The 16,336-nt window shown below is 39.8% G+C and overlaps 1 protein-coding gene across 9 annotated transcripts in view; it reads left to right on the top strand.

The window, feature by feature from the left end:
* SEC31A (SEC31 homolog A, COPII component) overlaps positions 1 to 16,336 on the top strand; it is a 58,646-nt gene that overhangs the window by 6,856 nt on the left and 35,454 nt on the right. For all 9 annotated transcript variants that reach the window (XM_088452146.1, XM_088452148.1, XM_088452149.1 and 6 more), the window contains exons 2-4: positions 4,151 to 4,230; positions 13,736 to 13,859; positions 14,874 to 15,072. In XM_088452146.1, coding sequence (XP_088308272.1) covers positions 4,152 to 4,230; positions 13,736 to 13,859; positions 14,874 to 15,072 — 402 coding nt within the window. In that variant the 5' untranslated portion in view covers position 4,151. The remainder of the gene's footprint in view (positions 1 to 4,150; positions 4,231 to 13,735; positions 13,860 to 14,873; positions 15,073 to 16,336) is intronic.

Raw genomic sequence — 16,336 nt, 5'->3', positions numbered from 1 at the left:
AGAAATTACCCTGCTTATGTCTGAGTGGTGCTACCCGGGAATTTACTACCGGGCTGCACTAAACTGCTTTGAGTTGGCAGCACAGAACGTCCTATAGGATGCTCAGCGCTGCTGCTGCTGCACAGAGAACCCCAGCCAGACGCCAGCGACACCCGCCGGCGCTGGAGATCACTGGCGGGTCTCTGCAACAGCGGGCCGACCGCACTCCCGCTGGACCACCAGGGCAGAAAGGTAAGAAAATAAATAATTTAATAATAATAAAATAAAATTAATAAAATGGCTGCAGTGATTGGTTGGCTGGCTGCTGCATGGTGATATCATCAGCGGCAGCCGGAGAGGGGAAAGGCTAGGAAGGGCAGAGGAGAGGCAGGTAATATTAAAAACTAAAACACCCGGCTTATGTCTGAAAGGGGTCTACCTGGGAATTTCCCAGGTATAAGCTCTAGTGTGAAAGGTGGGTCTCGACCAAATACCCGGGAATTTGCACAGGAGAAATTCCCGGGTCTGAGCAGGAAATTTCCTGGGTCGTATGTCTGAAAGGGGTATTTTTAGCAACATATCTATCAATATTGATATGTATATTGCTAATAACTGACCAATCCATTGTTAAAGTGTGTACTTAGCATTAGGAAATCTATTTCCCTTTCTTATTCCAAACTGTAATCACAACCTAATTCTATACATAAATGTATATTCTAAAAATCTGACACAAGAACACAAAAGTAGAATGTTATTAAATGGGATTTATATACCAAACAGTGGTTATTCATTAAAAACCGTTAATATAAATACTAAACGGTTTCTTTACAATAAAACAAAGAATAGAAATGGAAGAACATCACTCACATAATCTGTCTAGGGAAGGTCAAAATATGAAAATAACAAGTTCATAAATCATTCTGTTACTTTTAAGCTTTGTTCCTTGCCCAAATTAAGGTCCTTTGGTAACTCTCTTCTGGAACATAGCAGATATATGGTAATATTTCACTAAACATGGCATATACATAATAAAAGTGACTTTATAAATTATTGTCCTAAAAATACATTTAGACTTACAACAAGTAAATCACAACATAATACTTATTTATTATTTATTACCAGTTATTTATATAGCGCACACATATTCCGCAGTGCTTTACAGAGAATATTTGGCCATTCACATCAGTCCCTGCCCCAGTGGAGCTTACAATCTATATTCCCTATCATATGCGCACACACATACACACTAGGATTAATTTGTTTTGGGAGCCAATTAACCTACCAGTATATTTTTGGAGTGTGGGAGGAAACCGGAGTACCCGGAGGAAACCCACGCAAGCACAGGGAGAATATACAAACTCCGCACAGGTAGGGCTGTGATGGGAATCGAACCCATGACCTCAGTGCTGTAAGGCAGTAATGCTAACCATTACACCGTCTGTGCTGCCCCTTATACGTTAATATACTTTTACTGATCATCCACTTTAAAACTACCTGTATGTCCCTTTGCATGAGACAAAATAAAACAATGGCCACTTGTGTATATATATCTCTCATTCCTGCTAGAAGATGTGAATTATTCACTTTAAGAAACGTCTCTCACGCACTAATTTCGGAATGTTTATGCAAATTTTTGTTGGTTAGCTGCAGTAGTATAGCATAAAGTCACAAATTCTTTTCCTCTATAAGTCTCCAAGTTGTATCCACATGTAAGTCGCCTGTTTATCGTTGGTCACTCTTATGGGTCATAGTATTAGGTGACCCCAGGAGATGTACTCTCCACTGTGCAACTCCAGAGATTCCGGGGTTTCCAGCACAATACGAAAGTCCAGCAAAAAGAGTGACAGCACAGCGGCTTACAGCAATAAATGATCCACAGCTCTGGGTATGTACCTCTCTGCTTTGCAGTCATGCCACTGCTATCGAGTCCCGTATAGCTGCGGCTCCCGCTGGAATAGACCCTTCCAATTAAGCCAGGCAAAAAAGATTGAGCGCTGCAGCTTATATTAGACAGAGTCCAATCTCCGTCTTTTGATAAAGCTTCCCAGGTGGATGCGAAACGCGTCAGAGACAGATACTTTTTTGCTGACTATACTAGATTTCTATGGATGGCTGACCAGTTTAAATCTACTTTCAATTATCTACCACGGCCAATATCTTGGAGGAACATCCTCTAAAAAGATGGAGATTGGACTCTGTCTAATATAAGCGGCCATTTTCCCTGTAGTCTGCATGCGCAAACGACGGGAAAATTGCCGCGGCAGCCATTTTCCAGCTGGTTTTACAGCGCTGGCCCCCCCCGTGCCGACGTGGGACTCCGGAGAGGTAAGTATACTATGGGTGCAGGGTGTGCGATGCAGGGCCCCTCTGAACCCAGGGGCCCGTGTGCCCCGCACACCCTGCACCCATTATAGATACGCCCCATGTCATATGACTGTTAAGGCCCCTACACACAAATGATGTATGCCACGATACGATCTTGTTAACAATTTCCCTTGAACTCTCTGCACAATCTGACACAAGATCTATCGTGCACAATCTAAATATTTGCATATAATTAGATTGTGCGTTTAGCAGACTGATGCTTGCACAAATCAGTGCGAACCATGCTACAAGCATCTTTGTAAAAAAAAAAAAAAATCAAGACACAGATGCATAGACGGACCAGTGAAATCCGTCCGTGCATCTGTGTTTAAAAGATAAATACAAAGTGAAATTTTTTTTTTTTTTAAACCGTATGCCCACCCCTGAAGCACAAGCAGCGACGGGTTTTTCACAGCTGGTCCTGGTTTTGAAAATACAGGGAACAAAATACGTAGGGGTCTTGTATTTAGCACAACCAGCACTGGGCTGAGCCGGTCTGGTCCTGATTTTGATGCAGGGGACAAAAAGCGTAGGAGTCCCCTGTATTATCAATAACCAGCACCGGACCCTTTCTAGCAGGAGAGTAATGAGTAATGCCACAGCCAGGGGAACCCTTTCACCAGGTCCCCCGGTCAAAGCATTACCCCTGGCCGCTAGTCAGCCCAGGACGGGGATCCCTGGGGAGCTGGGGACCCCCCCAATAAAGGGTCACCCTTTCCAGGGCACTCCAAGCTGATAGCCCGGGGCAGAATCAGTATGATATACCGCCGGCCGCAGGTTGAAATCCCGAATGTCGGAAGCTAAGTATAAACTAACCTATTCTACCCCCTAACCCCCCTTCCCCTCCACCTAAACCTAAGTCCTCGGGGGGGGGGTGCCTAACCCTAACCCCCCTTCCCCTAGCCTGACTCTAACCTCCCGTGGGGGTGCCCAACCCTAAGTCTTCCCCGGGAGCCCTGCACCTAACCCTATTCCACCGGTGAAAAAATAAATTACCATACTCGCCTCTTCCTATGCGTGGATCGCGTCCTCTTTGTTCAATGTAGGCATCCCCGGTCTTGGCAAAACAAAAAACGAAAATCCCCGGACCAGCAAACAGTACCGTCCTCTAAGGATGGTACTACCTAAATGACGGCTCAGCGGCGGGATTTCACTATAGAAATCCCGGTGCTGAGCGCTCATTGGCTGAGAGAGGCGAGCCTTCCACTTCTCAGCCAATGAGTGGTTCTCACCATTGACTTCAATGGTGAGAAACGCTAAGGTAACTTAAGGTTACTTTTGCACATGTTATGCACGATCTGTCGTTCCGATGTGTTGAAAACGGCCGATCGTGCATAATATCGTATCGTGTGTGGGCACCTTAAGGATCACCTTTGTCTTATCAATCTTCACCTCTTGCCACTCCATATGTCCACAGCTTTGATTTGGGTCCAGACCCAACAGAGAATTTTAGGAAATATGCTGTTCTTGCTTGATGCAGTGACCTGTCCATTAATGATAGGACAGGACTGCATATGACAAGGTCACTATCGTGTACACCAGGCACTGGAAGCAAGCAGGAAGCCACTTACTGAAAGTTTTGGAAAAAGTTGTGCTTCATCTGCTCTGAGTACTCATATATATTTCTGTCAAGCTGAAGAGGAAAGATTGTGGTATTCATCACACCTGTATATGAAATCAAATTTACACATTAACTTTGTTTTAATATAATACATCTGAATATATCAGTTCATTGTGATTATTGGTCTTTACTCCTATGTCATGTGAGCTATTTACTGTTCTTAATGGTTTGTTTTTGTTAATGCAGAATGAAGCTTAAAGAGATTGATCGTACTGCAATGCAGGCCTGGAGCCCCTCTCAGCAACATCCAATATACCTAGCAACAGGTCAGTGAGTATATTTGAGAGATTTTAATTCCATTTCAAACTGTTTTGTGATGGCAGTAGTAAGCTTTGTAGAATAAGAAAAGCTGAAAGTAGCATATTTACAGATCTCTTCCACCAATATTACTAGATTATAAACAAGCATTTGCCCGCAGCTTCGCTCGCGTGGATGTCTGTTATTGCTCAGTGGAACTAATTTTACTAAGAGAGTAGTGGCATCTAATATTGTGATGTATATTGTAGACATTGACCACAAAATGTCTTTGTAACAAATATTTGCAGTGTTTCCTTCAGGGAAATGCTTGGGGCTACAAACTCATGAGCAACCCATTTAACCTGCAGTAACACTGAAAGGTTGCAAGTAATATGAGCAGCGACTATGATATGTAGTGTTTGTCTTGGTGCACCAACTACTGGATTGGCAAGTTTACTGAAACTTCATGAGTCAAGATAATCTGCCTAATATATAGTCGGATTTTCCTGCAAAATAGATCTTGAGAAATATATATGTATTTGTATATGCGTACATATATAAATGTTTGTGTACAGGGTGTGCAATATATGTGTGTGTGTGTGTGTGTATGTATGTATGTATGTATGTATATGTGTTTTATATATTTATATATATATATATATGTATGTATGTTTGTCATTTTGGACTGTGCAAATTCTGATAAAACATTTTTTTTGTCTCTATAGTTCATAAACAGACCCTAAAAGTATATTTGTTCCCAAAAAATTATATTAATATACATCTAGTCATTTTTGACTTGAGGAGCCCGCACACTGCACGCACCGACTGTCAAGTGTCTGGTTTTTCCTTTATTGCTCCTCTCCCTGATGTCACATTGAGATAATACATACCTCAGTTTCTTTCTAGGTGACTAAGCTATACAGTATCGAAAACGCAATCCAAATTCATCCCATTGTGTTTATGTGACGCCGGTACAGACAGAAAAACTAAAATTCTGAAAATAAATTTTTTTGTCTCCATTAGTTTATACATCGTCCCAAGGAGTAAATTTCCCCCAAAAATTTCTATGTACAGACACAACCATTACAACTTTATTATAAATATAGATGAACCTTGGGAGAATGGGATCGTGAAAAATTAGGTTTCTGCTCTTCTCTTATTTCTGGATTACATATTAAGGCCCCCATTTACAAACGAGTTTTATCACCAAAACGAGTGATAAATGTCACTGTGTATGATAAATGCTGCTCCAGCCAATCAGCTCCCAACTGTCAACTGTTAGAAAAATGACAGTTGGGAGCTGATTGGCTGGAGCACCATATATCATACAAAGTGAAATTTATCACTCATTTTGGTGATAAAACTCGTTAGTGACACCTCCGTTGTATAATGAAAAACTTTTTGCATTTTATTATGTAATTATGTAGTGTTATGAGTTATTGTAGTATAAATTAGTGTGACTCTACCTCCCAGCTTCCAGCATTTATTAAAAATGTAAAAATGAATAATTTGCTAGATAGTCTAACTTGTGGTGTCTTTTTTTTTTCTTTTCATTTTTGTTTCTTGGAATCCTCAACTCTCTCCCCCATCAGCTGTATATAGATAATGCTGTCAATCATCTTAGAGACCTTTTTAGATTTTTAACACAATTTAAAATTCCTTTTGTATTCTCTCAGCTCTCCAAAAGATTGAGGTTACTGGCACCTCAAACTACCATAACAAAAAAGGAATCAACAAATCTAATTATATATTTATTGTATACTACAGTTGAAATACACTATATTTAAATCTTATGTTTGATGCATTTAGTAATGATTTTATAAATGGACAGATTTGTTTAGCTGTCTTTAGCACTGACAGTGGACACTAATTGGTTTTAATTGCATGAATAAATTGGGTATTTGTTCCTATTGATGTACTCTCCAAGTTACAATATGATAAAACACAGAACTGTTTAATTTCAGTAAATATTTGATGAAACAACTTAAATGCACACTGCTTTTCTGCATTTGTTTTATTTTTATCTGGAGCTTTATTAAATATACGGTATGTATATTTAATAAAACAACACCTTACAAGTCACTGTGCCCATCTCCTTTAAATAGATCCAGGTAAGCACCTAGGTGGTGTGTGGAGAGAGACAAAAAAGGGTGCTGGTTTGGAGAATTCCATGTATGCACAGCAGGGAGCTGTCAGAGCACTGGCTTTCTGCCGTTGGAGCCACTTAATACATTTTTGCTTGCAGCGAGATTCCCCTGTAATTGAGGCAAACTATGAATTTTGGCTGTGACAGCATGAAGAATTTTTTTTTTTTGCATTAACATTGATTGGATGATTGTGTTAAAGGCTAAATATTAAATATCACAAGCCAGATTTTGTTCCCACCTATTTATTTATCTCTACACCTGCAGTGCTTCAGCCCTGTCATGGCACACAGTCCCCCAAACAATTCCTCAGTGCTGTATTAGCCACATTGTGTACCTATAGTACAGTGTTGGCTAACCTTGACACTCCAGCTGTTATGGAACTACATAACCCAGCATGCACTGCTACAGTTTTGCTATTAGGGCATGCTAAAACTGTGGCAGGGCATGCTGGGATATATAGTTCCACAACAGCTGGAGTGTCAAGGTTAGCCAACACTGCTATAGTATGTTCACAGTCCTTTTCTGACTTTTACATAATTGCCTATGTTTAACTATCAACCCATTACTGGTAATCAAGTGGGTATGTGCAACAGAGTCACTAAAGACGCGCCATCCAACATCATATGGCCACAGGCTATAATCATTCAGAATTCTATTTCTGGCATTGGACTTAGCTTTAAATCAGAATAACAACAGTTGCTTGGTACTGAGGAATTGGTCAGCTTTCACAGAGACATTTTAATGGAAAAAATTATTATCAAAAGATGTCCTGTACTATTCTAAATATATATTGATATATGCATACAGTATTGTTTATTGCAAGTAGGTTTTCAATGTACGTGGAAACATATGCTTTGTGGCTGACGTCCATTATTAGGGATGGCACCCCACTTTCTGCATTCCTTCAAAGTAAGCTTTGGAGTCCTTTGACATTCGGGTTACTGAGATTGTGAATTACATCTCTTAGACCGGTGTGCATGGATGGAAAAAATGTTTTTTTTTTTACTTATTGTCTGAATTTGTCCAGAAAGTGCAATGTATTGTGTAGATTAGAAACGCTGCCAACAGAAGAAGCGGGACCCTTTTTGCATTTAGGTTTGTGTCTAGTGCTTGCATACCCACTTTCAACATGAATGCGGCTGCCATACAAATCAGGAGATTACGCTTTTCATTAAAGCAGAAGGAAAATCCTTAATTCACTTGGAACTACACCTTTGCTCTTCTACTCCTTTTCCACCAAAAACCTGGCTCCAACCTGGGACACTGAGCACAGGTCGAAGCCGGAGGTTACCCCTTTTACACTGACAGATGGACCTGAGTTATTTTCCAGGTCCAGCCATTCACATCAGACCTGGGTATTCCAGCATTACAGTGGACATTTAGAGATGATGTCCTCTCCAATTGCTACTGAAGCCAGCCAATTTGCGGTTGTGAGGCATGAACCGGGTCAACGTGACTCTGGTCGCGCCATTTACACAGCACCGTTACCTGGATGCTTCCTTCAGTAGAGACCAGGGTCGGATTTCTGGGTCAATCAACCAGGGTTATTTTTCAAGGTCGCTTTTACACCGAACCACAACCCGGCAATAACCAGGTTTATTGTGGTAGTGGAAAAGGGGTATTAGAGAGCTTTCTTCTTATTCTCTACATATCTTGCAAGCAATTATATATAAAATAGCCTACTACACCACAAATAAAGTAGTGCATCTGCTTTAACAGCTCTAGAAAATGTTTTTTCACTTTGTTCTTCAAATTTTAGTTTTTCTGACACCTGTAACCTCTTCTCCCTCAGTTCTTGTGTTTGCAAAGGTCCTTGTGTCTGGAATAGCCTTTCAATAAATGAAGAGCATATCTTTATAAACTAGTATATTTCGCTATGTGTTTTATGAAAATAAAATGCGGATGAACCATGTAATTAGGAAGATTGGAATAAGTGTAGCTGTAGTTGGTTTGCCGCTCTCTATTACCATGGAACACAAGTCCACTTGTCAGGCATGACTCAGGCTGCCTTTGCTAAATTGTACATATATTTTGGCTATACATGTTAAAGGCTAATTTATTTAACATGTTGTATTTTACGATCTATTTTTAATTCCGCCCACATTTCATGTTTTATTTTGTTCTACTCTACCCAAAACTATGAACAAAATACCATCTAGATCTGCACTGAGCACTACTCCTCATTCAATGAGTTAACACCATTCAGTCATTTGTCTATTGCTATATGATTTTCTACCATACCACAACACCAAAAGTGCCAGTTGTCAGTGGCTGCTGTAATAATGGTGGTTGATAATGTTTCTGCCATACCATATTATGATGATCGAGCATTATTATTATTATCTTTTATTTATATGGCACTCCACAAGTGTCTATCGTGCCATAGAGGGAAAATTACAGAAATGCACATGATCAATGCAAAATAATAAGGTTAAAATATACAGTGCAAAGGTAGGTTATAAATTTCCTTCTCCTTATTTTCTGCACAAGTGATTGTGAGACACTATAAAAATGTCACAGTAGAAGTGATTTCACAAGTGTTTCATCTGTAATAGTGTGAGTTCCTTTTTTTGAACAGGCCACATCAGAGTGTGATGCATGCTGGGGAATTACTACCCCTTGTTCCTGCTTTTGTGCCTTTGTTAATGTGAAGTGAAAAGGAGGAGGGAATGTGTGGTTGTTTAAACACTACTATTCTAGGGCAATATAATGTGCCATTTGTGATGTTTAAAAGGCCCCGTCAGACATAGAAAGTGTTTTTATGACTACTTACTGTGGATGATAATACAGTTTTTCACAAGAATAGGTTAAGAATACATTTCGCAAACATAATTAGCTTTTTATTCCTCTACTTTATGAGTGCCGTGAGTGCTCCACCCAGTTGTGTGTGTCCCCCTCCCCCTCTGCCTCTGCCTCTCCCTCTCTCTAGACATATTGTGTTTATACATACACTGTGTGTGTGTATATAGATATATAGATAGATATAGATATATAGATATAGTGCCTTGCTAAAGTATTCACCCCCCTGGCTTTTTACCTTTTTTGTTACATTGCAACCTGTCATTTATTTATTTTTTTTAATCTGAATTTTATGTGATGGATCTGTACAAAATAGTCTAATTTGGTGAAGTGAAATAAAAAATATATAAAAAAGAATCTTAATAAATAAAATTCTGAAAATTGGCATGTGCATATGTAATCACCCCCTTTGCTATGAAGCCCTTCAAAAGTTCTGGTTCAGAAGTCACATTAGTTTAATGAAGTCCACCTGTGTGAAATCTAAGTGTCACATGATCTATCAGTATAAACACACCTTTTCTGAAAGGCCCCAGAGGCTGTAACACCACTAAGCAAGAGGCATCATCACACCATGAAGACCAAGGAGCTCTACAAACAAGTCAGGGACAAAGAGGGGTATTCAATATGGGAGCGAAAAGTCCGTGCTGGACTTTTCGCTCCACATCGGAGATTTTCCTGGGATAAAGTATCGGGCGCGCGCCCGCTTTATCCCCGTATTCAATATAAAACCTACGAAAACGGGAAGCTGCGAAGTGGGATCTGCATAAAAATTTTTTTTTTTCCTGTAATAAATTGTAGGACCCCCCTAAAGTTGTAAAAACATGGGGGATCACTATGGGTACCCCCGTTTTAGGCTGCAAATTAAAGTCGGGATTTAAATAGCCGCAACAGGTGTTTTTTCCCGACATTGAAGAAGTGTTGCAGAAGAGCACTTTTTTTTTCGTTTTTTTAAGTGGTCCCATCAAATTTGGGGTACATAAAAATGGGTACTAGCATATTTTTATGTCCCTAAAGTAAGTTTTAAAAAATTCTGCAACTATGCACCTGCCGCTAATAGCCTATTCTAGAAAACACCTGCCACATACTTGCAGAATAGCCCTGAACCTATTTCCCTATTTTTAAACACTTTTTTTCCCAATTTTTTTTTTTCACCCCAATTTTTAAATTAATTTTTTGGGGTGTCCCTATTTTTTTTTTAAAACTTTTTTTGACAGTTATTTTTAAAATGTCATTCCCAGGGGTGGAGACTATTTTTTTTTTTAAGCCTGCACCCCTAAACCCCAATTCTGCACTTTTTTTCGCCACCTATTCAGTGGTGAAAAGTTATCCCCGTTTTTTTTCAAAGACTTTTCGAACCTGCGAAAAGTCTTTGAAATTGAATACGGTGTAAAACCAAAACCTCTGAAAATGACGTCATTGGTGCGAAAACAACGCAAAAACTGAGTTTTCGCTCCATATTGAATACCCCTAAAAGTTGTTGAGAAGTACAATTCTGAGTTGGGTGATAAAAAAAATATCCAAATCTTTGATGATCCCCCAGAGCACCATCAAATCCATCATCATCAAATGGAAAGAACATGGTACCACAACAAACCTGCCAAGAGAGGGCCGCCCACCAAAACTCACAGACTGGGCAAGGAGGGCATTAATCAGAGAGGCAGCACAGAGACCCCTGAAGGAGCTGCAGCGTTCTACAGCAGAGACTGGTGTATATGTGCATGTGACCACAATAAGTCGTACTCTCCAGAGAGCTGGGTTTTATGGAAGAGTGGCCAGAAAAAACCATAACTTAGTGATAAAAATTAGAAGACACGATTTGAGTTTGCCTAAAGGCATGTGGGCAACTCCCTTAATGTATGGAGGAAGGTGCTCTGGTCAGATGAGACTAAAATTTTACTTTTCAGCCACCAAGGAAAACGCTATGGCGCAAAGCCAACACATCCCATCACCCCAAGAACACCATCCCCACAATAAAACATGGTAGTGGCAGCATCATGCGGATGTTTTTCAGCAGCAGGGACTGTGAAACTGATCTGAGTCGAGGGAAAGATGGATGGTGCTAAATACAGGGATATTCTTGAGCAAAACCTGTTTCAGTCTGCCTGTGATTTGTGACTGGGACGGAGGTTCACCTTCCAGCAGGACAATGACCCGAAGCATACTGCTAAAGCAACACTCGAGTGGTTTAAGGGGAAACATTTAAATGTGTTGGACTGGCCTAGTCAAAGCCCAGATCTAAATTGAATTGAGAATCTGTGGTCAGACTTGAAGATTGCTGTTCACAAGCGGAAACCATCCAACATGAAGGAGCTGAAGCAGTTTTGCCTTGAGGAATGGGCAAAAATCCCAGGGGCAAGATGTGGCAAGCTCATAGAGACTTATCCAAAGCGACTTGCAGCTGTAATTGTCGCAAAAGGTGGCTCGACAAAGTACTGACTTTAAGGAGGTGAATAGTTATGCACGCTGCAGTTTTCTGTTATGTTGTCCTAAATGTTGTTTGATTCACAATATAAAAAAAACACAACTTCACAGTTGTAGGCCTGTTCTGTGTATGAAATGATGCACACCTTCAAACAATCCATATTAATTCCAGGTTGTGAGGCAACAAAACATGAAAAAATGTAAAGGGGGTGAATACTTTTGCAAGGCAATGTACACACTGAGTGTATGTCTGTGTATGTATGTATGTATGTATGTGTGTGTATATATGTATGTATGTATATATATATATAATATATTTATTATGTGAGTGCGTATAATTTTATAGAAAGCCTCAGTCTTTCTCTAGCCCCCAATCACCTGATGTTATTGCGGTGAAGAATGTATTGTGTTGGCAGAGTTTTTTTATTCTTTTTTTTTGGGTGGGGCGAATCCTTACACTTTCAAAATATACTGTGGGAAAAATAGCAGGTGAACTGAATCATTAGCAAAGAAGTGTTCATGTTTTGGCCACTATGTATTATTTAGCATTAAGGCACATACACAAATAATATCACATCATCAGTCACGTTGGAGAAATTTGGCCTAAATTTGGATGCCAGGACCAAAACTTACAACTGCCAGTATTGTAAGATAAATATTGCAATGTTAACAATCTTGGTCCTCAAAGCACCATAACTTGACTTGCTATAAATACAAAGACTGTTACTGATTAGCACAACAACTACAGCCAATAAAACGCAGAAGGATTCCTTATATAACCTTGGTAAATATTCTTAAATAAAAAGAGTTCTAAACAGGCGCTGTTGGTAGTTCAAAAAGGGGGATGGGGAAAGAAATAGTCTCTTACTTTTCCAAATATATCTTTGAGTCAGTGAGTTATTTAAGAACAACTTGACTGCTGGCAGGGGCGTCAGAACGATTTTGTGATAGGGGCAATATAAAATCATTCCTGCCTCCATGCAATGAGGCCCCTCCCTCTAACTTACCTGCGCAGACTGGAGCGGCAGCCGCGGACGGTCAGGGGCTGTGCTTTATAGCAATAGGCTGCACAGCCCCTGCACTGCATGGAGGAGGAGGAGGTGTAATGTACGGTCATTACACACATTACACCTCCTCCTCCGTGAAGTGCAGGGGCTGTGCAGCCTATTGCTATAAAGCACAGCCCCTGACCGTCCGTGGCCGCCGCTCCTTCTCCCGCCCGTTCCGACGCCAATGACTGCAGTTACTTTGATTTACCCATTATGCACAAAAATGCATAATCTTAAATCCTGGACTGTTTTTAGGCATGAACATGCAGCCTATTAGTTCACTAAGACAAATGACCTAAAGGAGGCACATAATTACAGAGAGGCTTGAGGTAAAGTTCCTAGTGAATGTATAGGCTGCATTAGCATTGGTTAAGCATACAAAATTGTAGGTCCTGATTTAGGCTATAAAATCTAGGTTGCAGCTTGCATTTCCTAAGCATTATGGTGACCTAGTGCATGGTAAGTCACCATGTGAGTATGTTTTAAAGAATATTTTAATGAAAAATTAATTCTCATTATGCATATACCATAATTAAGCAATTTAAACATTATTAAGCGGTCAATTAAATTAGCTGAGAATAAGAGCAGCCATATTGCCATGCTGCATTTGCGGTAGCTTATTTTTGTTCATAGCCCGTAGGTCCGCCTTCAGACCAGGGTGAGATGAAGAGCAGTTGCTGGCGTTTCCACGCCAATGCGACGGCGCTACACCCATCTTGCCCATAACTGTATTGATCTCCAACATTCTCTTGCATTACCTACTTCTCTTGTACACCAGCTATACTCTACACCTCCACCTTGTGCCCTTGTGCTCTCTTCTCCCGGACTTCACTCCTCCGTTGTTTTCTGTGTCCTCAGATGACCTAGACCTGTTATCTGCACCCACACTAATAGCTACAGCTTTTAGCTTACTGTAAATATTTCCATTGCACCCCTTGCATTAGTGGCAGTGTTGAGATTTGTAGTGCTATTTACTACTTGTCTATTGTATTGTACTGTTTTACCCTGTACTGTCTTATTGTTTTGCCCTCCGTACGGCGCTGCAGACCTCTTGTTGCGCCCTATAAATAAAGTTTAATAATAATATTTATTTTGCCTTTTTCTATATTTCTTGTCAGGTACATCTGCCCAGCAGCTAGATGCCACATTCAGCACAAGTGCCTCCTTGGAGATCTTTGAACTAGATTGGGATGATCCCTCACTGGACATGAAATCATGTGCTAAATTTGAATCCTCTCACAGGTAATGAATTTAATAGAGGCAATATAAATGATTTTATTCTGAATTGCAGGCTAGACGAACTGTACATTTGTCAAGGATTTTGAAACTTCATAATAGAGTTGCAAATTTTTTAGAGCATTCACAACGGTATCCACAAGGAGAACCATGCGGAAAATAATTTAAGGGCATTAAGACATGGCCAATGTTGCTGTGTCTGTGTGTGAAATCAGTTTTTAGTTTAGTGCCTCTTTTGAGCCATTAAACTAAGTCAGTAATGCCGCTTAAGCTGGATACACATTAGATGATTTCTTGAGTGATTTGAGTGATTCCCACAGATAGGAACTTCAAATCGGCAAGTGTTTTCGCACTATGCACACTCCGGCGTCGTCGTCCGTCGCATCTTCACGGCACACCAACATGCAGCTCAATGTGACAATCTCGTTAACGTTTTCCTGCAAATTGTGCAGCGTATATGCATTACCAGACGACCAGGCGATATGTTAACATTATATAATTAATGATCTAACCACCAAATGATGCAAGATACCTGTATATCGTTCCGTCGTTTAGCACATTGCACAGTGTGTATGCACTATATCGTTTGTTAGGGAGTTCAAGGGAAATCTGGACGACCATCGCATCATTTGCTGATCGTCTGTGTACCCAGCTTAAGTCTTTAAAAGCAGCCCATTTTAAGACCATATATCATCATAAAAGGCACATTCTTAAAAAAAACAATAAGAAGTTTCTGCTGTTGAAAGCAGTGATGCAAACGTGTGAAGATGTCCTTTATGCATGAAGAACATTTGGTCAGCTCTTTTTATCACCATATTGAAGTTAGACAAGTTAGTGATGTGAATTGTGAAGCGCTCCATTATATGAATAGCTGTTTGGGTTGCCAGAAAAGGAAAATGCATGAATCATTATTGTAATTCAGTGCTTTTAACCATTATTTCCTGTACATTCCAATGTCTGAATGTCAAACAGTTAATTGTATTTTTCTATAATTGTATGTCTATTGTGGCTTGATTTCAGGTTCCATAAGCTAATTTGGGGGCCACACAGAATGGACTCTGATAGCAGTGTTTCAGGCGTTTTAATAGCCGGAGGTGAAAATGGAAATGTCATTCTTTATGACCAAGCTAAGATTTTGGCTGGTGATAGTGATGTAGTGATCACTCAGCAGGATAAACATACTGGACCAGTAAGAGCTTTGGACGTGAACACCTTTCAGGTTAGATCTGTTACTTTTTCTGTTATGTATCTTTTCGGACTTTAAGAAGTAAAGGAATAAAATACTTTCCTATGTTATTTCTTTCTTCAAGCCAAACCCTGAAATGTAACAGTTACTGACATAATAACATTTCTCAATAATACAGTAGATTGCCCTATATCCTAGGTTTCAATACCTACAGTATAGCATCCGTACTCTTAAGGCAGAGGTTCCCAAACTCCGTCATTACAGTCCATGTTTTTAGGATATCCATGCTTGAACCCAGATGGTTAAAACAAATTGACTGAGGTGCTAATTAAGTCACCTGTGCTCAAGCATGGATATCCTTAAAATGTGGTCTGTAATGGCGGAGTTTGGGAACTTCTGCTCTAAGGAGTTCCTCATGTTGATTCAAATGTACTTCAATCTTTTAAATGTTATTCAAAATAACATTAAATGTAGTAGTAAATTCAGCATACAAAACAAATTAGGCTTATTTTAAACCTTTTATTGTATTGTCTGTATAAATGTACTAAAGTTAAAGGGTAAATTGATTACATTTACACACATTAGGAGGTGCTCTGTATCAACAAGCACACCTTAAGGAGAACTTGGTAAATGGTTATCAATCCATGGGGGTTCAAATCTCGTATATAGGAACTCTGCTCTATAATGGTGAATGATAATTACCTTTTAAACATGTTGAGTTCTGAACAGTCTTAAGCACATTTCATCATTTGGTCAGTAGTGCTAGAAAGAAATGATACCATACTGCAGTGGTGTTACAATTATGGCTAAATGTCATGATTGGGATACCAGAAGTCTGGTGAATTCCTTGTTGTGTATGGCTTACTATTCACATACTGTGCATGACTGCTCGACTCTTGAGCTGGATAATGTCTTTGAACATGACTCCGCATGAAGGTGACTGGACTGTCTGTGTATTCACCACTATATCTTGAATTCAGGTCTCTCCCTCCCATTCTCCCTCTCCCTCTCCCCAGTTCCTCAACCCACCCTTCTCTCAGGAAATAGACACCAGCTTTCTTATTTCTGTAACAGTTGTATTTATTCATATATATCAAGTTTAACAATATACAAAAAAAGACAACAATGTCATACAGAGTCACATTATAGAACAGGATAGAGATTAACGTAGACAGGAGGAGGGAAGCATGAGAGGTGACATCATGAGACTATAACGAATAGCATGTTCCAAACATATCTAGTGAACAACGAGAAATGGGGTTGTTCAAAAGAACAACAGACATTGTAATGACGAAAA

Source organism: Taudactylus pleione, unplaced genomic scaffold, assembly GCF_031769625.1.
Source record: "Taudactylus pleione unplaced genomic scaffold, aTauple2 ptg000033l, whole genome shotgun sequence".
NCBI classification, from domain to species: domain Eukaryota; kingdom Metazoa; phylum Chordata; class Amphibia; order Anura; family Myobatrachidae; genus Taudactylus; species Taudactylus pleione.
Note: the sequence above shows the minus strand (reverse complement) of the source record. Positions and strands in the feature narration are given on the sequence as shown.